At 41.6% G+C, this 25,926-nt stretch overlaps 1 protein-coding gene across 1 annotated transcript in view; it reads right to left on the reverse strand.

The window, feature by feature from the left end:
• The window catches only part of LOC108520965 (histone-arginine methyltransferase CARM1-like), a 72,682-nt gene that overhangs the window by 5,688 nt on the left and 41,068 nt on the right, over positions 1–25,926 (reverse strand). Inside the window, exons 4-7 of the mRNA XM_017860544.1 lie at positions 11,162–11,243; positions 9,758–9,843; positions 6,698–6,787; positions 4,114–4,251 (exon numbers count right to left, since the gene is read on the reverse strand). Of these exons, the coding sequence (XP_017716033.1) occupies positions 4,114–4,251; positions 6,698–6,787; positions 9,758–9,843; positions 11,162–11,243 (396 nt within the window). The remainder of the gene's footprint in view (positions 1–4,113; positions 4,252–6,697; positions 6,788–9,757; positions 9,844–11,161; positions 11,244–25,926) is intronic.

Genomic DNA, 25,926 nt, shown 5'->3' on the forward strand with positions numbered 1-25,926 from the left:
GCTGCTTCTTTCAATTGTGCTCGACTAAGTTCTTAATGAGAGATGGTATCAGCTGATGATGACTTCACTCAGTTAGTAACTCCACAATATTTCTGGGTGTCTGAAGTATATTAGGTAAACAGGGATACAGCATAGAATAAGACTCAGTCTCTCTTCTCAGGCAGCTCACATATAGGAAATTACAGCAATAAATGGGTGCTCTAACAGAGGTACTACAGGACTGTAGGAGCTGTGGGCAGGAGTGTGAAGTAGATGGCTTGCCTCCTTCTAACCTTTTAAGAAGGGTAGAAAAAATATTACCCATGAGGATGAGACACAAGGATGAGACAAGGTATGTCAGAAAAAAAGTAATAGAAGAATAAGATGATTTAAATTCACTCACAAAATTATACACCAAGAAATTGTAAAAATATAAATATCTGAAAGAAAATAATGTTATCCTGGTTTGCAAAAGCAGAAAAGACAAAGTCCAAAATTCCAGGCAGATGCTGGCTATTGCTCCTTTGTGCTTTCCTTTTTTTTTTTTTTTTTTTTCAGAACTGGTCATTAAACAGATGGTTGATAAGGATTCAGAAAGAAAGTAGTAACTTTCAGGATGAACATGGCATAAGTCAGCATTTTCCACTTTTCCTTCTGGAAGCTATCCAAAAACAAGGAGAATCGAAATATTCTGCAGATGGCAAACCTCATTTTCTGTAAAACTAGGAGAAGGAGATAATCTGCAGTCTTAGACATATGCGTAAGGGCTGTAAAAGCAGTCAAGATTGGTTATTAGTCATGTGGGAAAAGGTACAAAAGAAGTGCAAAGAGGGACAAAAGAGCCTGGGGGCAGTACGTCTTAGCACCTGAAAATGAGAAGCATTTTTCTGAAATGCAAAAGGTATATTCCTTGTTTGTAACATCTTGTGCAGGAACTGGGGTGAGCAGAGCTTTGGGCAAAAATGCTCCTGGAACTGGAGCATGGTGGAACTACCTAAAGAATACAAGAGGAGCCATTGTTGCAGGAAGCAGTGTGATTCTGTGGCAACCTAGAAGAAGAAAAGTTTGAGTTGAGAAAACCAATAGCATGAAAACTATCACATCTTCTTCTGCCACAGAAACTTCCTCCTGTAAATAACTGCCCAGAAAAGTCCTATAATTTGATGAACAATAACATCAAAACAACAAGTGCGAGAGAAGTGATCACGAAAAAAAGTAGAAAAAAGTAGTAAAATTTACAAACACATGAAAAACGTGTATCAGTAAAATGATGCCATGGCACATATAAAAAAGGTGAGCAAATATTTTGTCACGATTTTTGAAACATAATGAAGCCTTCACCTGTATGGAGGAAGCAATAACTTTCATGAAGGAAGATCATGATGCAGACGGAAGAGAACAAGAAGGATCTTGATGTGCAGATATGGAAATGTCTTTGAGATGTATTGCTCAGTGAAAAAGGACGTAGAAAACAGATACAGAATATTACTATTTAGGTATAAAAGCAATGAGGAGGAAATAAATAAGAAAGTAGATTCTTACCTTTACAGTGTTTTGTAATTTTATATCTAAAATGAAACTCTGAGAGGATATGCAAGAAATAATAACTGAGGCTACATGACGGGGGAAGAGAAGGTGCCCAAATGAGGTTAAGGAGATAGAAAGTCATGATAATTAGAGACCTAGCTCAGTTTCACTATAATAAAAGCGATGTTCAATTAGTTTCATTTCCTTTTTATTGGCAGAGTTATTGGGCTGGGCTATGAGAGTGAAGTCAGAAATTAAGGTTATTTAGATATCATATTCCAAAAAGGTCATATTATATTTCTTTCTGACCTAGCTGGAGAAATGTGGCCTGGGAATGAATACAGGTGAGTGGATTTTGAGCTACTTCCATGACCAAAGCCAAAAGGTGTGAAGAAAGCTGGATACATGCAAACTTTGAAGGAAGATTACATCCTTGGCTTTTTTCTACTTAATATTTTTTAAATCTAAATTTGCCTATTAAATCTGCAAAAGATAAAATGGTAGGAATCACTAATATGCTAAAAAAATTAAAAGAAATAATCCACCGGCTCTAGTAAAGATCCAAAAACAGTAGATAATTGAATGAGTGGAATAAATACAAAACCTGTACCGAAGTTGAAAAGACCAGCTAGCTGCATACTAGGAAAAGGGAGAAATGTGATTTAAAAGTCAATCATGCAAAAATACACTTCTTGTGTTTAATTGACTATACACTCAAGTAAAATGGATCCCAAACTTAAAAATATATTATTATGATTCAAAACAGAAAGAGTTACTATTGCTCTGATCCCAGCATTTATCAGAACACATATGCTGTCGTCCTGTAATTAGTGCTGAAGAAATGTTTTAAAAGGAGACACTGATAACCAGGGTATTTCAGAGGGGGAGAACTTAGAATTTCAAACTATTTCAAAATCACTCCTATGGGAGGGAGGAGTTGAGGATGTTAGCTTAAAGACAGGTAGGCTAGAAGGACATTTGTTAAAACTCTCCAAATATTTGAACAATTGCCATTTAGAGGTTAGAGCCAACCTACTTTGTTCGAGTTCAGAAACACAACTAAGATCAATAAGTGGAATTTATAGAAAGTAAGATATAGAATCAACAGTAAGGATAATTTTTTTAATAATTGGAGATGTTGAAAATGGGAGACATTAATAGCCAAGGACCATATGAAGAGTAACCTAACCTTACCAAAACGTAAATACAAACCAAACAAGACGCTACTGTAAAAAAATATTTTTGGGTCTATCAGACTGACACAAATCATACAGATGGATAATATGAAGTTTAGGAAAAGATGTAGATAAATGAACATGCTTATTTATTGCTGGTGCAAGGGGAAATTGGTGCAACCATTGAGAAAAGTAGTATCTACCAGAGCATGATATGTACATACTCTGTGATTCAGCATTTCCATTTCTAGGCATCTCATTTGAAAACACTCATGTCACCGTACACACTGTGTGTTCCAAGATGTTTAGTGCAGAATTTGTTGCAATGTCTAAATAATTGAAAGCAACCTGAATCAGTCGATCAGAGATTTTTTTAAAAAAAACATTATAGTATATCCATGCTCTGGACTATTATGCATGTATTAAAAAGAACAAAAAAGATCTATCTGTGCAGATTCAGGACTTATTACTAAGTAAAAATTAAGTTGCAGACTTCTAGTGTTAACTTGTACAAACAAGCCCCACCATGATGTTCTTTACTGGCACATCACGGAAAAATCACCTGAAAGTATACAAATCAAACTGTCACATCAGAGGTGTGGGGTGAGGTGTGGGAGTGGAGAAGGACTCTATACACTTTTGTAGTTTTCATTTATATGTATGTTAGGTTTTTGTAATTAAAGAAATAAAGACTTCAAAAATGAAAGAGTTAGTTTGTCAGGTAGTGAGCTCTTTGTCACAGGAGTATTCAAGCACAGGCCTTTATCTGCTTAATAGTTTTGAAATAAAAATTTGACTATTACATCTGCAAAAGATAAAATAGAAGGAAGAGTGGGAGGTAGCAAGGAAAGAAAGTTGAATAAGATGACCTCTGAGTACCCTTGATACCCTGAAGGTCTTGGAACCACTCCTCTACTCTTCCATCCTCTAACTCACACAGCAGAGTTCCAACAAGGTGAAATAGGACATTGAAAAAATAAGAGATAAATCGAGGTAAATCTTGCAGATAACTCATGAAATCCATTTCCACAGAGGCCTTCCTGACACTATATACTGCCTCTGGAATGCTTTTCTCCCCTGTATACAGATCAATTTTATTGTACTAAATTTGGGGGTATGTGGCCAGACTGACCAATGTAAGTCAGTCCAGGAAGCTGACACAAGGTTTAAACACTTGATCATTCAAGCCTTGGCAAGTACTCCTGTGAGCTGCTGGATTTCCTTCCTTCCTCCACGGTCAGGTGGAGAACACTGCCTTTGAGTTATGTGAAGCTCCTCTTCCTTACCACACACATTGCTCAGGCAGGCCTCTGGAAAGCTTGCTGTCCATTTGTAGGTGCTAGAGTCTCAGGGGCCCACCAGCTTCTTCCTGCTCCCAGACCTCAATGCCCAGGAAAAAGAGGTGAAAACACATCTGTACTTTCCTGCTTACCGTTTATTGGCTACAAACAGCACTTTCCCTGACAGCATCTCCCCTTCCTTGGCAAAGAGAGGAGTCTGCAGGAGGCACCACACCTGGTACCAATGAGTCAGAGGCTCAGTTGGGGCTGTTGACAGCCAAACCGTTACCCTGTAGGGCAAGAAAAAGAGATAAAAGCCAATCACACGTCAGACCCACATTAATGGGTTGGACTGCAGACTAAGGTTGATAGTTGTTTTCGTTCTTTTGAGTCATAGAACCCATTGATGAGAAGGATAGCTCAATTTATGGAGCAGGCCAGGCGCAGTGGCTCATGGCTGTATAATCCCAGCACTTTGGGAGGCCAAGGCGGGCGGATCACGAGGTCAGGAGATTGAGTTTAGCCTGGCCAATATGGTGAAACCCCATCTCTACTAAAAACACAAAAATTAGACAGGCATAGTGGCGGGCCCCTGTAGTCCCAGCTACTTGGGAGGCTGAGGCAGGAGAATAGCTTGAACTTGGGAGGCAGAGGTTGCAGTGAGTGAGATCACACCACTGCACTCCAGCCTGGGCGACAGAGCAAGACCCTGTCTCAAAAAAAAAAAAAAAAAAAAAAAAATTATGGCGTAAGTACCACATGCTGAGTACTGAATTAAGAGTTTATGTATATAATTTTAGTAAATCTATACAATCATCCTGTGAAGTATGCCCAGAAAGGTTAAACAATTTGCCCAACATCACACAGGACAACTGGGGAGTCATGCTTCAAACTCATAGACTTGGCCACCATGGCAACCTGTATTTCTGAATCAAAGCTCATTAGAGGCCCAATAAGTAACAAGGTTAAATCAGAAGCTGATTTGTTTGAATAGTGCAGCAAAGGGAGATGTCTGGAGTCTGGCCTCTTACTGACTCCTGCCAACCTGTTCAGGGGTCTTGAAGGTGCTTCTGGAAGCAAGAAAAACTACCAGAGCATATGGCATCTACCATGCTTCCAGCTCAGACATCCTGTGTGTGTCTGCCTGAGTGTTAAATTGAGTTTCCTCATTTCATATGAAAAAGTGAGAAAGTCTTGCTGTGCTTCTACACCAAGGTCACCTGTCCAGGGGTTGGGCAGTGGTTGCTGGCTGAAGGGGAGCAAGGGGCACATTAAGCATGGGGCAAATTCCTAGAGGGTTAATTTTGACTAGAAGATTTGGTGAAAAATTGTATGTAATTTAGCTGCCTAAGTAATATAAATGACTTTTATATCAAAATATACTCAGATGTAATATACAATAGAATGCAAATCTTCCTTCCCCTTCTTCTTCTGTTTTTTTTTTTTTTTTTTTTTTTTTTTTTTTTGAACAGGGTAGAAACCCTGTTTCAAGGCCTGTTTTCCTGTTGCCCAGAGCTCAAGTGATCCTCCCACCTCAGCCTCCCGAGTAGCTGGGACTATGGGCATTCACCACCACGCCCAACTAATTTTTAAAAAAACCTTTTGTGAGATAAGGTCTCGCTATGTTGCCCAAGCTGGTCCACAAATTTTCTATATATATATATATTTTTTAAAAGACAAAGCATTTAATTTCAAAGACACTTGCCCCTTGAGGTAGGCTACTTCATGCTTGTCTCTCTCACCCTTGCAGGACCAAATTCATTTACATGGGTTATTACAGAGAGGAGCAAATGTATGTATTCTTTGAACAAACATGTTCATATGGAGTCAAGGTTATTTGTGCCTCATTTTCTTCTTCTCAGATTGTCAGCTCTGACAAGGTTTCCAGGGGTCCCCTCTCTTGAGTCTTCCTCCAGACCCCCAAGCTGTATTACAGCCCCATGGGCATTTCTTTCTAAGCAGGTACAATGATAAGCCTGGGCATTCTCACAAGGAATGAAGGAGAGCACACGGTAAACATTTTCCTCTACCTGGGCATGTGACCCAGACCAGATTTCTTTGCTAGCTGGAACATACTAGAAAGCCTGGGAACAGAGTACAGCAGTCAGGAAGAGAATAGAGATTTGGGGGCCATGGACTGGTGCGGCCCACACAAGGAACACCAAACAGTGACAGCCAACGTGTAGGTAGTCTTTCCCCTCTTTTCCCTGCAACTTTCAAACCTGTGCAATAGGAAGGTGCACAGATAGCGAAGTTTCCTAATGTTGCAACTAGCATTAGTAATACACATCTGCCTGATCGTCAAAGGACTCCAGAGTATAAACCAAAACTGGGAAAAGTATAATTCAAGGTATCAGGATACAAGAGATTGTATAAGCAGGTGTGTCAGAAACAAAAGCAAAGGCTTGGGGTACCACCCCATCGATTCTATTAAAGACCAAAGAGGTGCAAAAAGCACAAACCCTCTCTCACTCCTCCAAAGCTCAATCCATTTGGCTTAAGAGGCTTTGCATAGTTTAGTTAGAGTTGATATGACACATGGAAAAGCATCTCATTTTCACTTTTTCCTAAAATCTAAAATTAACATTAACATCTGTGTTTATTTCCTTCAAAATTGGAGAAACAAGAATTAGTGTCATTGAAATCAATTATTAAACACTTTAAAATTGTGATTACAAATAGTAGATAGCATGGGGTAGAGCAGACTGAGAAAATGTTGGTGGGGGGTATACACACAGAGATACAACAAATGCCACATCAAACCAGAACGCCAGGCCATGGATGAGCCCAGACTGTGCCATCTGAAACACAAAGGGAATTTCTACTCTGTAAGGAAACAAAAAAGATAAAAGACTTGGAATTATTTTGTTGTTGTTGACAGATGTACTAGATATATTTGTGAGATCAGTAGGAATATTTTCTTTCTCTCTTGGGCACTTTTGCCTTGGCAGCCAAGTTCTCTCAGTGTGTGATTAATGCTTGGGTGGTGCTGCACATTTGAGAAGCTTACTTCTTGACAAAACCCTTCAAGAACTACGCTACTCTGCTGCAATGACCTGGAACTGCATAGGGTGAAGGTAACATCTGGAGCTAGGTTTGACTAGAGAAGAGGAGGATGATTCAGGACACAGAGGGCAGCCATCCTTCAAGAAGCCAACGCATGGGCAGGGAGAGTTCCCCTCCACAGCTGCTCAAAGGGAAAGGTTGTTCCGGCCTCTAAAAATGGAGTGGAGCACAAAGGAAACATCGAACTCAGAAGGTCATCCTCATAGTTAATTGATTTTTGTGGGAGGCAATTTAACTTCCACTAGGCTACAACAAGAGTCATGCAGAAGTGGCTGTGGTTTATGCCAAATGCAGAATAAGCAGGAATAGAAAGAATATTGGGAAAGATACAATGCAATCTAGATGCTGGACCTATTTTAGCTGTGGAACCTTGGAAGGTCATTTAAATTCCCTGAAACTTGGTACCTGCATTTGCTGAAGGGTGACAAAATCACTCTCCTACTTTCCTCATAAGATTCTTCTGCATGTTAAATGAAAAAACATGTATATAAGAGTTCTTTGCAAATTTTAGAGTAATTCATAATTATTGGCTCATTGCTGGGGCTGTATCACTCCGAGGAGTTGGATTTTCTGAAGTGCTTTAGAAGTTTTCAGAGGAGGTTGTATGTTCTCTGTATTCATGGTGTCCCCAAAGACTTACCTTCCTTCACTCTGCTGAAAACAAAATATTTCTAGAGTTTTCCATTGTACTTGGCACATTGAATTTATTGGTCTTGACTGTTATTATTTCTTTTCATGTTTTGCATCTCCCTAGATAAAGTATGAGCTCCTGAAGAATAGAAACTTTAAAAATTACTTTCCATACATGTGCTAGCACCACCACAGTACCTGGCACATAGCACAATCTCAATAAACATTTGCTGAATTGATGCACAAATGAATGAATGACATCGGTGGAAAACCCACATAGACATAATTTTTAAAATATTCCCTAGGATTCAGGAGGTAGTTCAGAGCAATAAATAAAGCTAATCAAAGTCGATTTTTTTCTGGATCTTTGGTAGTTATTAGAGTCGTTTGCAAATGCCATTTCTCTTGCTCTGAGCATATGGTAGGATTGCAGTTTTCCACCCACTTGAGCTCAGGTACTGCCACGTGACTTGCTTCGACTGATCAAATGTGAACAGAAGTGACTTGTGCCATTTCCAGCCAGAAGCTTTCATTGTCCTTTCATACTTTAACATACTCATTCTTTCTCCTGAGTGACCAGCATCATTTCAGATAGAAGCTGCTACACTGGCTCAATTACTGGTGTGGGTAATGCATGGTAGAGCTAAAGCTGGTGCATGATGGATACATTGTGTAGAAAACAAGACACCTGTGTTATTAGAAGCCACTGAGGTTTCTTTTTGTTACTGCAGCATGTTCTGGCCTATCCTAACATCCAGCACACCCTTTGTGCATCATTATATCAAGATGGATGATTTTTTCATTAGCCAGATGCACTTTCTAAATTCTCACCCTGGCTAAGTCTTAACTTTCTTGTCCAGAAAACAAATATGACTATTAATTTTCTAAGGGAGAAAAAGACAAAATATTAGTGAAAGGTCACCCCAAAAGGATTCACACCACCATCTAAAAAAATGGAGCCAAGTCAAGGTAGGAATCCTCATTTCAGAGTCTTTTCAAGTGGAGGGGAAGAGGACAGAAATGAACATTTATTGAGTGTCCTCTTTAAAAATCAGCTGGTGCCTCTAAAACACTTAGCACGGTGCCTAGTATGGAGAAAGCACCTAACAAGTTGTAGCTCTTTGCTTGTCCTTAACACATTCACTGGCCTAAGTGCATTCACATATATGCTGTCACTTTAGAGGCACAAAGCAGAGTGGCTAAAAGCCCAGACTTTGGAGCCTTCTGAAAGGTTCAAATCCTGGTTCCAATTAACATAATTTTTTTTTTTTGTTTTTTTTGTTTTTGTTTTGAATTGTTATTTCATTTATTTATTTAATTTTTTTTTTTTTTTATACTTTAAGTTCTAGGGTACATGTGCATAACGTGCAGGTTTGTTACATATGTATACTTGTGCCATGTTGGTGTGCTGCACCCATCAACTCGTCAGCACCCATCAATTCATCATTTATATCATGTATAACTCCCCAATGCAATCCCTCCCTCCTCCCCCCTCCCCATGATAGGCCCCAGTGTGTGATGTTCCCCTTCCCGAGTCCAAGTGATCTCATTGTTCAGTTCCCACCTATGAGTGAGAACATGCGGTGTTTGGTTTTCTGTTCTTGTGATAGTTTGCTAAGAATGATGGTTTCCAGCTGCATCCATGTCCCTACAAAGGACACAAACTCATCCTTTTTTATGGCTGCATAGTATTCCATGGTGTATATGTGCCACATTTTCTTAATCCACTCTGTCACTGATGGACATTTGGGTTGATTCCAAGTCTTTGCTATTGTGAATAGTGCCGCAATAAACATACGTGTACATGTGTCTTTGTAGTAGAATAATTTATAATCCTAATTCTGTGACTTCATACAACCTATCATTCCACTTTGCCTCCTATGTGTCGTCTATAAAATGGGGATAATATCCTAGGAAGGAAACATCATTATCTTTATTTAGCAATAAATGAAACTAATACTGACACATCATTCCCATATGTGACCAATATCTAAAATCTCTCCCCTGTGTGAGTAGCAAAAGTCTGCAATGAAGTTTTGTGGGTGGGAGATGTAGAGAGAAGATTTTAAACATCAAGAGCAACACTGATTTGCACAAAACCTGTGTATATCTTCCTCTTCCGCATTCATAAAGTTTACTGTGTATTTGACTGTTTGAGCCATCAAAATCCTAACATGGAATGTGTCCTTGGGGGAAAAAATAAAAGATGTTGCCTTTCTGCCAAGATAAACTGAGCTCAAGGAAATTTGCAGTCTAGCTTTTCTTCTGTAATTTTAAGTCATCAGGAGGTAGAATTTAGAAAGCATGAACTTAATGAGAAAAATGTTAACAATAAAAACAATAAAAAATGAGTACCTACTATGTTAAGCACTGAGTGCTTTTCGTGCTTTACTAAGTGCTAAGGGCTTTACTAGGATGTATCATTTACTCTTTAAAAATCTCTGGAGCAGGCATTTGGGGTGTGTGTGTGTGTGTGTGTGTCGGTGTGTGTGTGTTTCTGACTATCCAGAATTTATTTAGCAGTGCGGGTTTATCTCTTCTCCACATTCTGTCCAAAAAGTTCCATATGAACTTAGTATACCCTCGGTAAAAGATGTGGTATATGACCCCAGATCGGGAAGTCAGAGCACTACTTTTCCCCTGAAGACAGTGATTGGTTCATAGATGAGCACATAATCCAAGGTAGGATAACCTAACTAAACTACCTAAACTAAATCTGGAGCTTTTGGCTTAAGTTATTAGGAAAAGGCAGGCTCTCCTGTGGAATTTAGAGTCGTAAAAAGCAGAGGCTTGAGTTTCTGTAGCCATCTTGTTACCATGAAGGGAAGCCTGTCTAGGAAAAGTGTTAAATCAGAGGAAGTGGAGATAATTGATAAGGATAGAAAAATCACATCCTGGTGACATTTTTGGAGCTCCTGCAACACGTCCCAGAAGCAAACTCTGTCTCTAGGCTTTGTAATTTTTGAAAGACAGTCATTCAATTTTAGCTTAAGCCAATTTGATTTTTCTTCTACTTACAACTGAAAGAATTTTAGATGATGCAAACTTAAAGTTTTCCAAGGTTACACAGCAAAATGGGGCCATGGCTGAAATTTAAATCTGATTAACGGCAAAGCTCCTGCTCTAAGCTGTTATATAATGCTTGCTCTTCTACTATGTTTTGGGCCACTAGAATGAATGGGAGGATGTGAAGTGTTGAACAAATGTTAAGGGCTGAGTTGTGTATGGGGTGGGTCAGGGCAGTGGGGAACTAGAAGTTACTTACTGAAAGGTAGTTTAAAAATTTCCTCGCTTTCAATAGTATCATTCTCTGATGATTTTCTTAATTGATGGAGGAGATTAGAGCTGGAAGACTTGAACACACAGTGCTCTAGGGAACTCTTTCTCCTATTCTGTGATGGCTTAGCACAGAATCTGGCAGCGCAGTGCACGCCAGTGAATGAATGAGTGAGTGAATGAATCAATACATAAACATGGGAGAAACCCTGAAAAGAGCACACTTACTACTATTGGCTGCCTGAAGTATTCATCCACTGCTGCACCCCGGAGACTGGACAGATTGACCCCGTAGAAACATTGCTGGTACCTAAAATATCACAAAAAACTCACCATGCATCTTGTCTGTCATCTGAGTCCCCAGGCCCCCCATAGCTGTTATGTGCTATGAGGCTGCCTCATGGGTCCTCTGCGTTAGCCCTGGGGAGAATGTTTGCACATGTGAAGGGCAGCTGGTCTATAGGGTGTGGCAGGAAATTCTCCCTAGAAAATTTGCAGACCTGTATTTGACATGGGGTTGGGAGAGAAAGAAGGGGAAAACAAGTTGAGTTGAAATAAATTGGGCTCATCCCTGTAATCCCAGCACTTTGGGAGGCTGAGGTGGGAGGATCACTTGAGCTCAGGAGTTCGAGACAAGCCTGGGCAACATGGTGAAACCTCATCTTTACTAAAATTACAAAAATTAGCCATGCGTGGTGGCAGGCACCTGTAGTCCCAGCTACTTGGGAGGCTGAGGCAGGAGAATTGCTTGAACCTGGGAGGCGGACGTGGTAGTGAGCCAAGATCATGCCACTGCACCCCAGCATGGGTGACAGAGTGAGACTGTGTCTCTAAACAAGTAAATAAATTTGTAAGGAGATTATCAAGAAGGATATTTGGGGCCAGGAAGGCCTTTGAGCTCCTACCCTTGATCTCCCTCAATGGGTGGCTCCTGGCTCTGTGCTGTGCTGTTCAAGTGCTGAAATGCAGTTTCCTTGGTCCTCCCACTATCGCAACCAAGAGCACGATTTTAGCTCTCCAAAGCCACTTGACACTCCTGCTGTTTGAGAAAATAGATTTTCCTTCTCTGTTCTTCCCTAGCCACTGGCTGGTACCTTCATGATGGCATTTGTTGTGATAGCTGACACCAGGCAGCAAGTCACAAGTGAGCAGGGGACGTATCATGTGGTGATCTGGAGCCAGCTCATAACAGCTTATCAGAGCCCACTGTGCACATTTCTTCCCAATTCCATGGTCAGTGACATCTGAACCATAGAAACTGACAAGCATTACATATCATATCTCCACCCCTCCCCCACCCAGAGAACCAGATATAACGTGTTCACCAGCACACCACTGGCTCTGTTGTATTGGGTTGGTGCAAAAGTGATTGTGGTTTTTGCCATTAAAAGTAATAGCAAAAACCCCAGTTACTTTTGCACCGACCTAATACTTTTATGTATCTGCTGCAATATAGACTGTGCCTGGAGCATAGCAGGTATTTCGTATCAGCTTGGCTAACGGCCTTGAAAATTTAGGAAAGCAATCTAGGGAATGAAATCAGAGTAGCTTTGATTCCAGTTCTGCCACTGACTAGCTGTGTAATTCAGACAAGTCATTTGAACTCTGTGCACCAGTTTCCTTATCTCTAAAATGGACATAGTTACAAGCTTGCCTTATAGGGTTCTTATGAGGGTTGAGTTAATTTTTGAAAAGCACTTTGAATGATTCCTGGCATTTGTTACTACTAGATAAGTGTTAGCTAGTATGCCCTAAATGTACCTTCTCAGATCAGCACTGGGCACTAGGGAAGTGCTGTCCAATCTCACTGGGTTTACTTTGGGGAGCTTATTAAGAATTCAGATTCCCAGGCCCAAACCCAGGAAAGGTTTGGCAACCTTGTCACTAGAGGTTGAAAGCCTGTATCCCTCATTAAGATTCCCTAGTAAGGGTGTGTTTTATGTGTGCTGTATAGTCTGTAAATCAAATGGGAACTCAATTCATCAGTCCTCACCCTCCCCAAACGCAATACCCACCAGCCTGTAGGGAAGAAAGAAAAAAAAACCCACAGAAACATGGAATAAACATAAAAAATTAGGGTGCAGTTAGATTTTGTTGAAAGGATCATCCAAAGTGAGGCTCTATATCAAAAGTGAAAGCCTCAAATGCGCTCACAGGCAGCAGTGAGGAGAGCAGCCTGATGCTCTTAGTCAGCAGCCATTCCTCAACATGCAAGCCAAACTTGAGCCCCATTGAACACTCACACATTCTTATAGGGATTGTACAATTTCTCACCTCTGAGTTTTTGGTTGTTTTCCCCTCTACCCAGAATGCCCCTTTTCCTTTTTTGCCCTGTTAATTCCTATTTAGTCTTTAAGACTCGGCTCACTGTTATTGGTGTATAGGAATGCTTGTGATTTTTGCAAGTTAATCTTGTTCCTGAGACTTTGCTAAAGTTGCGTATCAGCTTACGGAGATTTTGGGCTGAAACGATGGAGTTTTCTAAATATACAATCATGTCATCTGCAAACAGAGACAATTTGACTTCCTCTTTTCCTAATTGAATACCCTTGATTTATTTCTCTTGCCTGATTGCCCTAGCCAGAACTTCTAATACTATGTTGAATAGGAGCGGTGAGAGAGGGCATCCTTGTCTTGTGCCGGTTTTCAAAGAGAATGTTCCCAGCTTTTGCCCATTCAGTATGATATTGGCTGTGGGTTTGTCATAAATAGCTCTTATTATTTTGAGATACGTTCTATGAACACCTAGTTTATTGAGAGTTTTTAGCAGGAGGGGCTGTTGAATTTTGTCGAACTCCCATTCACAATTGCTGCAAAGAGAATAAAATACCTAGGAAAACAACTTACAAGGGATGTGAAGGACCTCTTCAAGGAGAACAACAAACCTCTACTCAAGGAAATAAGAGAGGACACAAACAAATGGAAAAACATTCCATGCTCATGGATAGGAAAAGTCAGTATCATTAAAATGGCCATGGTGCTGAAAGTAATTTACAGACTCAATGCTATCCCCATCAAACTACCATTGACTTTCTTCACAGAATTGGAAAAAACTACTTTAAATTTCACATGGAACAAAAAAGGAGCCCACATAGCCAGTACAATCCTAAGCAAAAAGAAGAAAGTTGGAGGCATCATGCTACTTGACTTGAAACTTTATTACAAGGCTATAGTAACCAAAAGAGCATGGTACTGGCACCAAAACAGATATATAGACCAATGGAACAGAACAGAGGCCTCAGAAATAACACCACACATCTACAGCTATCTGGTCTTTGACAAATCTGACAAAAACAAGCAATGGAGAAAGGATTCCCTGTTTAATAAACGTTGGGAAAACTGCCTAGCCATATGCAGAAAGCTGAAACTGGATCCCTTCTTTATACCTTATACAAAAATTAACTCAAGATGGATGAAAGGCTTAAACGTAAGACCTAAAACCATAAAAGCCCTAGAAGAAAACCTAGGCAGTACCATTCAGGACATAGGCATGAGCAAAGACCTCATGACTAAAACACCAAAAGCAATAGCAACAAAAGCCAAAATTGACAAATGGGATCTAATTAAACTAAAGAACTTCTGCACAGCAAATGAAACTATCATCAGAGTGAACAGGCAACCTGAAGAATGAGAGAATATTTTGCAATCTATCCATCTGACAAAGGGTTAATATCCAGAATTTACAAAGAACTTAAACAAATTTACAAGAAAAAAACAACCCCATCGAAAAGTGGGCAAAGGATATGAACAGACACTTCTCAAAAGAAGACATTTATCAGCCAGCAAACTTATGTAAAAAAGCTCATCATCACTGGTCATTAGAGAAATGCAAATCAAGCCACAATTGAGATACCCTTCATGCAGTGGTGAATGGGTGATCATTAAAAGGTTCAGGAAACAACAGATGTGGAGAGGATTGCGAGAAACAGAAATGCGCTTTTAGCACTGTTGTGCGGCCAGTGTTAGTTGGTTCAAACAGTTGTGGGAAGACGGAGTGTGGTGATTCCTAAGGATCTAGGAACTAGAAATACCATTTTGGACCAGCAATCCCATTACTGGGTATACACCCAAAGGATTAATAAACCATTCTACTATAAAGACATATGCACATGCATGTTTATTGTGGCACTGTTCACAATAGCAAAGACTTGGAACCAACCCAAACGCCCATCAATGATAGACTGAATAAAGAAAATGTGGCACATATACACCATGGAATACTATGCATCCATAAAAAAGGATGAGTTCACGTCCTTTGCAGGGATGTGGATGAAGCTGGAAACCATCATTCTCAGCAAACTAACACAAGAACAGAAAACCAAACACCACATGTTCTCATAAGTGCGATTTGGACAGTGAGAACACATGGACACAGGGAGGGGAATATCACACACAGGAGCCTGTCAGGGGGTGGGAGGTAGGGGGAGGGATAGCATTAGGAGAAATATCTAATGTAGATGACGGGGGTTGATGGGTGCAGCAAATCACCATGGCACATGTATACTTATGTAACAAACCTGCATGTTCTGCACATGTACCCCAGAACACAAAGTATAATAAAAAAAGACTGTACTCAAATATTTCCATTTAAGAATGCAAAACCTTGTGTTACGATTAAGTATCTATGCTTCATTCACTTAAAAGCAGAAGAATTTTCTTATTCATCAGAGTATACTTAACACTTAGCATGGGGCCAGGAATATTGTTAGGGTGAAAAAGATCTGTCCACATTTATTTATTTAATGAATAAATTAATCAGTGAATGAACTGGAATGAACTGGAGGGCTTGGTACTCTAAATGGCCCTATATGTGGGTACAGGCATCAATGACAATGAAGAGGAAATGGGAAAAGTCATTTGTCCAAGTTTCTTCAGCTTCATCACTCAGTTCCTAATCTTCTGCTTCTACCAAGGGCCAGAGCCAAGCTGGCCCACTGGTAAAGCCAAATAGCGCTTCACATCATTTTATAAACACATATATTGAAAACAAGCTTCCTATAATCCTAGAAAATATCTGGAAATAGAACACTGTAGATTTAAATGGCTTTAACAGTTAGAATGACAATGGGAGTGTTCTTGGGGAAATAATCATGTCACAACAGCCATTACTAGGTTGATGCAAAAGGAGTTGCAGGTTTTGCCATTACTTTTGCACCAAACTTATATTTGAAGGAGGGAGGAAGAAAAGGAGATGAGGGAAAGAATGAGAGAAGGAGAGGGAGGGGGAGAAGGAGGGAGAGACAGAAAGAAAATTTTTCAATACCTTAGAAAACTATGGTTTTAGACTTTATTGGAAAATTTTAAAAGTACTGATGCCTCTGAACTGTGATACATTTGATCTAGGGATAGCCCTAGTGCCTGTTTATTTCCACAGCTAAACAGGTGATTCTGAAGTGCAACCAGGGTTGGGTACTAAGTTAGTTGTTCTAGATTCTTGACCAGGTAGATTCTTGGCCAAAAAGATTATTGGCCAAAAAGAAAACTCCAAGGGCAAAGACAGTCCTCCACATGGCATGACTGAATTGAAAACTTCCGTCTATCCACTGAATACCACCTCAGCTCTCAAAGAGGATGATGCGTCTGTGCCATTTGCTTTGCATGTTCAGTACCAATTAAAACCCATAAGCCACAAACAGTGTGGTGCAGATGGGCACCATTTCTGGGGCAGATGGAAAGCTGTGGGCAAAGAGCCCACTGCCTGGGTTTTTAAAAAAATTCTGGCTGGACCATATTTCATATTTCTAATTCTTAGAAATTTTAAATATCCTTCTGCAATGCATCATAAAATAATTAAAGCAGATAAAATCTGGCATCTCTTTTGGTCTCCTGAGATACATCGTGTGTGTCAGGGGGTCAGGGAGATTGATCAGGCAACTCATCTGTTGAATGGGGAGCTAGGGATAGTTTCCATTGTTTACATCAGCTGTGGCTTCTATTTTCTAAGTTAATTTAGGGTGTCTTTATGAGCACATAAGAGAGAGAGTCTGGGTGTTTTTTTTCTCCTGAGTTCACGTTCCCAATTCCTATCATTCTTCATGTGGGAAATCCTTCACATTTACCAACACCACAACCATAATGCATGCAACATCTGGAAACGCCTAAAAATACAGTTCATATAAATCAGACACTTTAAGAAGAATCTTGTCTTTATTCTATTCTGACAAAAAAGCTGCTCATCCCCATTAAGAAGTTTTCTTCCTTTGTAAAAAAAAAAAGAAGAAGGAAGGTAGAAGATAAATGACAGAGAGAGAGAAGTGGGATGGTGTTGGGGGAGGGGAATCCAGGTTGTGCTGTTTGACAGTTAAGCAACTTTTGTGTCTTAATGTGCTGTGCTCTACCAGAATTAACAACCAAGTGTACACTAACCTGATGGGAGACGTATGTAACCCCAAGAACTAGGAAACAAAAGCAAAGATTCAAAAATGTCACTACAGCCACAAAGAATGTTGAAAATGTGGCATAGGAGTATGGTTGGGAGTTCCTAGTAGGAGAAGGGTGTGTGTCTAGGAATAAATTGCATCTTTATTTGATTTCTTATATGTTCCTTGTATACAGCAGGACTTGAGGCTTGGTTGTTTTTGACAAACTTCTTCTAAAATTAAATTCTATATGGTTATTTTATGTGTTAATTGTGGCAAAAACACTTGTAAGATCTACTCTCTTACCAAATCTTTGAGTTACGATACATTATTTTTGACTATAGGTACAACGTTGTACAGCAGAGCTCTACTTATTTTTATCATGCTTGACTAAAACTTTATGCTCATTGATTAGTAATGCTCCATGTTTCCTCCAGTTGCTGGTAATCAGCATTCCACTCTTTGAGTCTATAAAGTTGACTATTTTAAATACCTCATACACATGGGATCAAGCAGTATTTGTCTTTCCGTGACTGGCTTATTTCATTTAGAATAATGTCCTCAAGGTTCATCTATATTGTCACATGTTACAGACAGGTTGCCATGTTCTGCCTTCTGTTTTTAATATTTGACAATGTTTCCTGTATGATTTTTTTTTAAACTTTCATTTTAGGTTTGGAGGTACATGTGAATGTTCATTACACAGGTAAACTCATGTCATGAGTGTTCGTTGTACGGATTATTTCATCACTTGTGAATTAAGTGCAGTAACCAATAGTTATCTTTTCTGTTCCTCTCCCCACAACCCTCCACCCTCAAGCAGACCTCAGTGTCCGTTGTTTCCTTCTTTGTGTTCATAAGTTCTCATCATTTAGCTCCCACTTATCAGTGAGAATATGCAGTATTTGGTTTTCTGTTCCTGCATTAGTTTACTAAGGATAATAGCCTCTAGCTCCGTCCATATTCCCACAAAACACATGACCTCATTCTTTTTCATGGCTGCATCTGCCTTCTTTTTAAGGCAAAATATATTCCACTGTATGTACATACCACATTTTTAAAATCCATTCATCTGTTGATGGACACTTAGGCTGTTTCCATATCTTGGCGATTGTGAATAGTGCTGCAATGAATATAGGAGTACTAACATCTCTTAAAGATCCTGATTTCAATTCTTTTGGATAAATACCCAAAAGTGGGATTGCTGAATCATATGGTAGTTTTATTTTTAAATTTTTGAATAACCTACATATATTTTTTCATAGCAGCTGTACAATTTTTCATTCCCGTTAACAATGCACGAGGGTTCCACTTTCTCCACATACTCACCAACACTTGTCTTATTTTTTTCAATAATAGCCATCCTGAAGGGTGTGAGGTGATCTCTCACTGTGATTTCAATTTGATATAATTTTCCACTCCAGCCAACTGCAGGCACATCAACCACTGTGGAAAGTGGTATCTGTGCAAAGATGTGTGCTCATTATGTCTCTGATTTTACTGGTTTAAACACCAGCAAAGCAGTGTGGCTTGTATTTCCCATATGCTATGGTTAGATACTTTTTTGTATTTGTAATTTTTTTTTTTTTTTTTTTTTTTTTTTTTTTTTTTTTTTTTTTTTTTTTTTTTTTTTAGTATAAATGAGAGGGGAAAACAGGTGCATTTCAGACCATGGCTCTTTGGTAAAAAGTAAGGGAAAGTCTGTGATTCTGTAAAGCAATCTGTGGAGCATTCTCAGGTGTGTCAAGCTAAATCTAGATATTATAGTGGTTGGCCTAAGAATTGGACCTATGAAAGCCATATTGGAAGGAAGAATGAATCAGTCAAGGCAACTGTGATGGTTATCTCAGGTCTGTTCTACCTGGCGAATGGCTGCCCTTGCAGTAACAGCACCAGATTTTTTTCTGTTAGGCATCTCTTTCTTACTCACAGTTCTTGTGGTTTAGGTGGTCTTGACTATGCTTTCAACATGTGGCTCAGTCTCAGCCAGTCACAGTGTCTTATCACCCTAGCCTTGGTGATAGACTTAGGGTTAAGCTTGTGACCCAACGAGAGTCAAGCCTATGACTTTTGTTTAAACTGTGGCAAAGGAGAAGTGGTGATGGAACTATGAGTCTATAAATCTAGATTCTCTAGAAAATACATTGCTGCCATGAGGGGAAAGTTACCTAAGAATGGAGCCAAGCTGAGTGAGAGAGAGAGACCAGGATCCAATATAAGTGCCTTGAAATCCATTTATGTCTGAGAAGCTGAATCTATCCTTAGGTTTCAGATACATTAGTCAGAAATACTCTTTTTTCTTAACTGACTTCTTGTGTGACTTTTGGCCACTTAAAACAAAAAGTGTCTTAATTGAAAAAAATTAATGGGTCTTTATGAACCGTACTATGTACATATAATTCTGAGAGAATAGCTTTGCCTGGTTCAGTGAAGTCCTAGTTCTACCAGGACTGAACTAAATTGTTACAACCCATAACTGGGCCAGGGGATGGGAATACTGCATATCCCTGACAACACAAGTCAGGATGTATAAAAAAAGGCATGAACTTGATTGAGGCAGAATATCATAAAAGAGCCATGAGTTTGACAAACATTATGAAACAAGATAAATACAGAAATCAAGGCTTATCCTAAGAGCAAAAGCCAGATGAGTTCAAGAGCTGCAGATATAAACAGAGATGCAGAGGACATATCAAGAATGAGTACTAGGCAACTGAAAGATGATTAGAGACCAAGAAATCACTGAAATATGAATGGGATAAGGACGGGGGCACATGAAAATACTGACATGATTTTTCAGTTACGGTAATATTCCTATAAAAGTTCTTTCTCTGTGACATTTTGTGCTGTTTACTCGACTTCTGAAAAAAATTTGGTTATCTCGTATGCTAATTTGAAATATTTTTATTTGATCTTCATAGTATTTCTATGAACTAGCGACTATCAGGGTCAAATATACTTTTGGGAATGACCAGAAGGCCTAAAACTCTAACTATGCAAAAGAAACTTCAGTGGGAAATTTAGGTTGATGCATAATTAGGCTACGAACAAATCGTTCATTACCTTCACAGTAGACTTCAGCAGCTTGTCCACTCAGTAGAATGGATTTCTTTAAAAATAATATTTCTCAGTAGTACCATGGCCAACAAGGTATTTAGTAGACTCAGAGTAGAAAGGAACAAAAAGGGAGCTCTCATTGCCTGTGGCAATATTCTACATACATTTATCTTCCCTCATCCTTTGCAAACACAGACCTCCAATTTCTGTAAAAAACAACTGACTAGAGGCCATTCACCGCTGGGATCCCTGATTTCACTCAATTGGCTTTGCTCTGGTCAAGTATGACAGATGCATACTATCCATGCATAATACTCTGAAAAGGGAACTGGAAAATGTCGTTTGGTTCCTTAAGTGGTATATCGCCTTTTAAGTGCCATCCTAGATCTTTCTTACCTGTCTCTGGAAACCTCAGCCATGTGTTCTGCACCAACTGTGCCAAAGGATGGGCTCCTCTGACCTTGCATGGGCACAGTGCAACAATGTCTCACCCCAGGCCTGCACAATGTGCCTCTCTCCTCCTGCCCTGGGGCATCCCTGTTAACTTTGGGTATGAGATGCCATAAGACCCAGAAGGCTAGTTAATGTCGGCAGGATGTGTATTTGATAAATGAGGAGATAAAAGCCAGTATATAAATTCATTTATGTCCCTGTATAAACTATCCTGAGATGTACTTCATTTGATGTTTTGAAGATGGTCCTGAGAGAGCCAGCAATCTCTTGTTTAATACTAGGCGGTGGTCAGCATGGTGATAATAGCAGCAGCAGACTGTGCGAAGCAGCCGCTACCCCGACGCCGGCTGCAGTGGGGTACAGGAGTAGGTCGTGGGCCCTCAGGTACCCTGAGGTGGGCAGCCCCTGGAGCCTGTCCCTGGGAGCGCCCCCGGAACCTGCTGCCCTGAGAACCCACCCCTGGGAACCCCGGGAATGAGGCTGGGCCGAGCCACCCGCTGGAGGGAGAGCAGCAAGGTCAGGCAGAGAAAAGTGGGCAGAGAGGGTCCCCGAGGCAGAGCTGGGCCCAGGGCGGTGCCGCGCTTGCATGTGGAGCATGGGGCCCAGGCCCGAGACGTGGACCTGGGGCCCCGCTTCAGGGGCCCAGGGCAAGAAGTGGGAGTGGCACCCACTTCGAGGACCTGCCCAGTGACATGGCCACTGCACCCAACCCGCCGATGGCGCCAACTTCGTGCGCCTCTGGAAAAGGCTCTGTATGGGGCTGCCTGAGACCGTTATCTCCAGGACGTGCCCCACATTAAGGTGACCACCAAGCCAGGCAATCCTGATGGTCAGGCCTCGCGCCTGCCATCTGCTCCTGGAGGCGCCCCCTAACCCCAGGCATGGCCGTGAGCCGGCCAGGCTGTACTGAGGCAGGGGGCGTGTCCTGTTCATTGGAGAGTTTCAGCCCAGTGGGTGAACCAGACACACTGTTCAAAGGGACAGGAGTTAGCAAGCAGGAGGAGGGGAAGTCCCGGGGCTGCCCCTGAGCACTGGGGCCACAGGGAGAACTCGTGACATCACCTCTGCTCCAGACGCAGGCCTGGGCCCAGTGAGGACATGAAGCCCCCGCCCCAGGCTGCAAGGAAGCACCACCCGGGCTGCATGTTCCAGGGAACTGGTGGGACCTGGAGACAGGCCAGAGCCCCACCCTTCCAAGTTGGATTAAGAACTTCTAGGGTGCAGGTGCAGCTGCAGCTGCTGTAGGGTGGCTGCAGACCCAGACATCTCTGCATTCTTGGGGGCCTAGGAGGATCCCCTTGCCCCCTGTAGGTTAGGAAGTTCCTGCTGCTGCTGCCTGGCTTCTCCCCGCTGTTGATGTCCACTTCGATTTTCGGCTTAAGTTGGGGCTGAGTCCAGGCGCTGTTGCAGTCTGGCCAGGTGTGCACATGATTGCGGCAGTGCTGACATACCGGCCCCCTGCCCCTCGACCTCCTGCAGACTTTGGGCTCTGACAAACATGAAAGGGAGGCTTAGGGGTGGCTGAGGACAGCCTGGCACTGGCCTGCAGGCACCCCTTGGCATGAAGGCATGAACAGTGGCGGGAGGCAGACAGGCTCCTGGGCAGAAGGGGTTGGGTCCCCAGTGAAGCCTCATCTTCAAGCCAGGGAGGGTCTGAAACCTGAGGGCTGGGCGGCCAGTCACCCTGAGGGGAACTTGCGGTGCTTTTCCCTGGGCGGGCCCATAGCCACGTGTGGATCAATCAGCACGCACTTCCTCCCCTCTGAGTCCCATAAAAACCTGGAATTCAGCCAGACTAGAAGGGATCATGGTGAGACAACTGGTCAAACAGCTGCAGAGAGGAGCTACCCTCTCTGCTAAGAGAGCTGAACCCTCCTCCAGACACCCTGGCTACAGAGAGGAGCTACCCACTGTGGGTCTCCTCTGAACTGTTGTTTTTCTCAATAAAGCTCCTCATCGTTTTGCTCACCCTCCACTTGTCTGAATACCTCATTCTTCCTGTATGCAGGACAAGAACTCAGTACTCGCCATTCAGGGCTAAAAGAGCTGTGACACAAACATGGCTGAGGCACACCCTTTGCTCTCCATGTTGCAGGCAAAAAGAAGGAGAGAAGGGCTGCAGCCCTTTGGGGAGCCCAGACCTGGGAGCTCCTTGAGCCAAGTCTGTGACTCCCTCTTTGGAGCCCTGCAGTTCCTGGAAGGCTCTAAGTTTTTGGGCACTACTGTGTTCCCCAGTGCCAGCTGTGGAAGCTGCTTGTAGTGTGCCTTGTCCAGCTGTGGCCTTTCAGGGAGCCAGTGCCGCTGCTGGCAGCTGGGGCTATCTGTCCTGCAGCAGCAGCTGGCATGCCTGGCTATGCGCAAAGACCGGACCCCATGCTTGCTCACACACCCCTTGCTAATCCGCACCTGGCTTGCCCTTGGCATCCTGGGATCCAGGCTGGTAGTGTGAGCTGAACACAGCCTGCCAGACTGAGTAAGCAGAACAAAGCAAAACTCAGTCAAAGGTGCCACTGGCCACAGAGGTTTCTGGCTGGTGAAGCAACACCCCAATGATCTCGTAATGGTAATGCACTTTTGCACCAGCACTCTCCTCATTCCCTGCCTCATTCTTCTTTCTCCCAATTCTTGTTTCACTGGAAATACACTTCTTAATAAAGTTGTAGTATATAAGCTTCACCTATATACTCTGTTGCCCAGGCTGGAGTGCAGTGGTATAATCTCGGCTCACTTCAACCTCCGCCTCCCAGGTTCAAGTGATTCTCTCTGCCTCAGCCTCCCAAGTAACTGGGATTAGAGGTGTCTGCCACCACACCCAGCTAATTTTTGTTAGTAGAGATGGGGTTTCATCACGTTGGGCAGCCTGGTCTCAAACTCCAGACCTCAGGTGATCCGCCCACCTTGGCCTCCCAAAGTGCTGGGATTACAGGCGTAAGCCATTGAGCCGAGCCTTTCATCACAATTTCTAATGGTCTTGCTGATGGTTAATTAGGATGCAGTAAGGTAGAAGGTGAAACATTGGGCTTTATGGCAACCGTGTGCTTGAAATTTTGGAGCAATGATTATTACATGAATTGAGGAGTAAGCAAGCCTCTGTTGACAGCATTGCAAGCTTTGCAAAAAGAAAATTTTAATCTCAGAGCAGCAACTCCCAACTTAAGACACACTGTGAAATCCAGAGGGGCTTTCTAGCAGATTTAAAGAAATTCCTATCTCTATGGTGATCCAAGACCTGCTGTGCTGAAAATCATGTATAGAATTTGACAAGTAGAAGCCACATCTTTGGAACTGAAACTGCCCCATCCCCCTACTCCAAACAAGATAGTAAAATGGTAATAGTAGAAGAGCTGCAGAGGAGATTGGACATACACTCTTGACAGGTCTTATGTATTAAAATTGTGGCCTTGACAGGGAAATGGTAGGGCCCTGAGACCAGCGGTTGGGATGATTGGGTGGGGAAAGCAGAGAAGCCTGAAATCTTTCCAGTTCCCCTGAATCTTTCAAGCCAGCAGAGGCAGAATTCTTTCCCCTTTTACTAGAGGAAAACAGCCTTGCTTAAAGACTATGCAACAACTTCTCCAAGAGCCTTTGCCTTGAAAGATTATTTTATTCTCTTCGAGATCTGCCTCATGATCACTCATTGCCTTCAGGCTAATAGTTTCTCATTGCTGTCCGGCCAAAAACTCAAGCACAGCCAGAGCAGTAAACACAACTCCTATTCCAGAGGGAGATAATTTACATACCTAAAAAACTGCAGAAGCCAAATAGTATTTTCTGCTAAGAACTAGGAAATATTGTATTAGAGTAGATTTTCAGTCCATAAAGAGAGCAGAATGTAAATGAGGAGAGAGTGTAACTCATTGAAATGGGGCACTCAAAGATTCAGTGTTCTAACAAGACACCAGAAGTCCTAAAAGTCCATTGATGACACTTTGAAACTTGGTCATCATGATGGCCTGCAGTCAATGAGGTTGAGATTTCAGAACTTCTGCTGCATTGAGGAAGGGGTCAGAAGGCTCAGGAACATGCAAATGCTAGATGGATTGACTATGGAATACGTAAGAACATTCAACCTGACTATTTTGTCAGAGCACAGGAAACTTTCCTTTTACAAGGTCATAGGGAAAAACTGGTTAGATAACAGTGGCATCTTTGAGAGCCTTAGAGTAGCTGTCCTTGGTAGATGAAAGATGGTGGTAGGTGATGTAGCCATTAAATTGTGCTCTGAATGAACACAATTTGAATGACATTTCAGAATGTCAGAGCAGGAAAGCAGTAATTATCTGGCCTAGGCAAGAATGGCATAATTACTGTGTAACAAGCTAGGGTAGAGTAGCAATCGGGCACCTTGACCTACAAGAACCTTTGGTGTTAATAGATCCTAGTGTTACTAGAGAAGTAAAACAGATGGAAAGTCAGCTAGGATAGTGCTCAATTTGTATAACAAAAAATGGCTAGCTCATGAGCAGAAGGATGATGTCAGCTGTCACAATGGAAATATTAAGTCCTTCACCCAAATTCCAGATCCAAGTGGTCCAGAATTAAGTAGAGTCCCAGTCCTCTTGAGGAAGGACTCTCACTGCCACCACAAGCACACACAGTAAACATTCCTCACTCCTTCTCCAGAGAGACCTGGGTTTCTATGACAAAGCAACCATGGCGAAGGAAGGATACCTCGATTTTTTGAGAAATGTTAGATAAGGAGTTTGAGCTTATATTGATACAAAAAAATCTAAAATGCCTCTGGTTAGTGAAGGCTATGGAGGATAGGTAGTAAGTGGAGTTTTGGACCAAGTCCATCTCACAGTGTATCCACTTGTTTCATGCAAACCCTATGATTATTTTCCTGGTCCCTGAATATGTAATTGGGATAGATATACTCAGCATCTGGAAGAACCCTACACCATGCATAACCTGGCCCATGAAGAAAGGGCTACTATGGTAGAAAAGTACAAGTAGAGGATCCATCCCTGAAATTTCATCATCTTCAGGTAGGTAAAATTATCTTCTTCAGTTTATGGATTGAAATTAATCTCAGAGAGATTAAATTAACTTGGCTAAGGCTTTACAGTTGGTAATTGCCAGAACCAAGAATTAAACATAGTTCCATCTGGATCTAGAGTCTGA

This window comes from Rhinopithecus bieti, unplaced genomic scaffold, assembly GCF_001698545.2.
Source record: "Rhinopithecus bieti isolate Rb0 unplaced genomic scaffold, ASM169854v2 scaffold_55570, whole genome shotgun sequence".
NCBI lineage: Eukaryota > Metazoa > Chordata > Mammalia > Primates > Cercopithecidae > Rhinopithecus > Rhinopithecus bieti.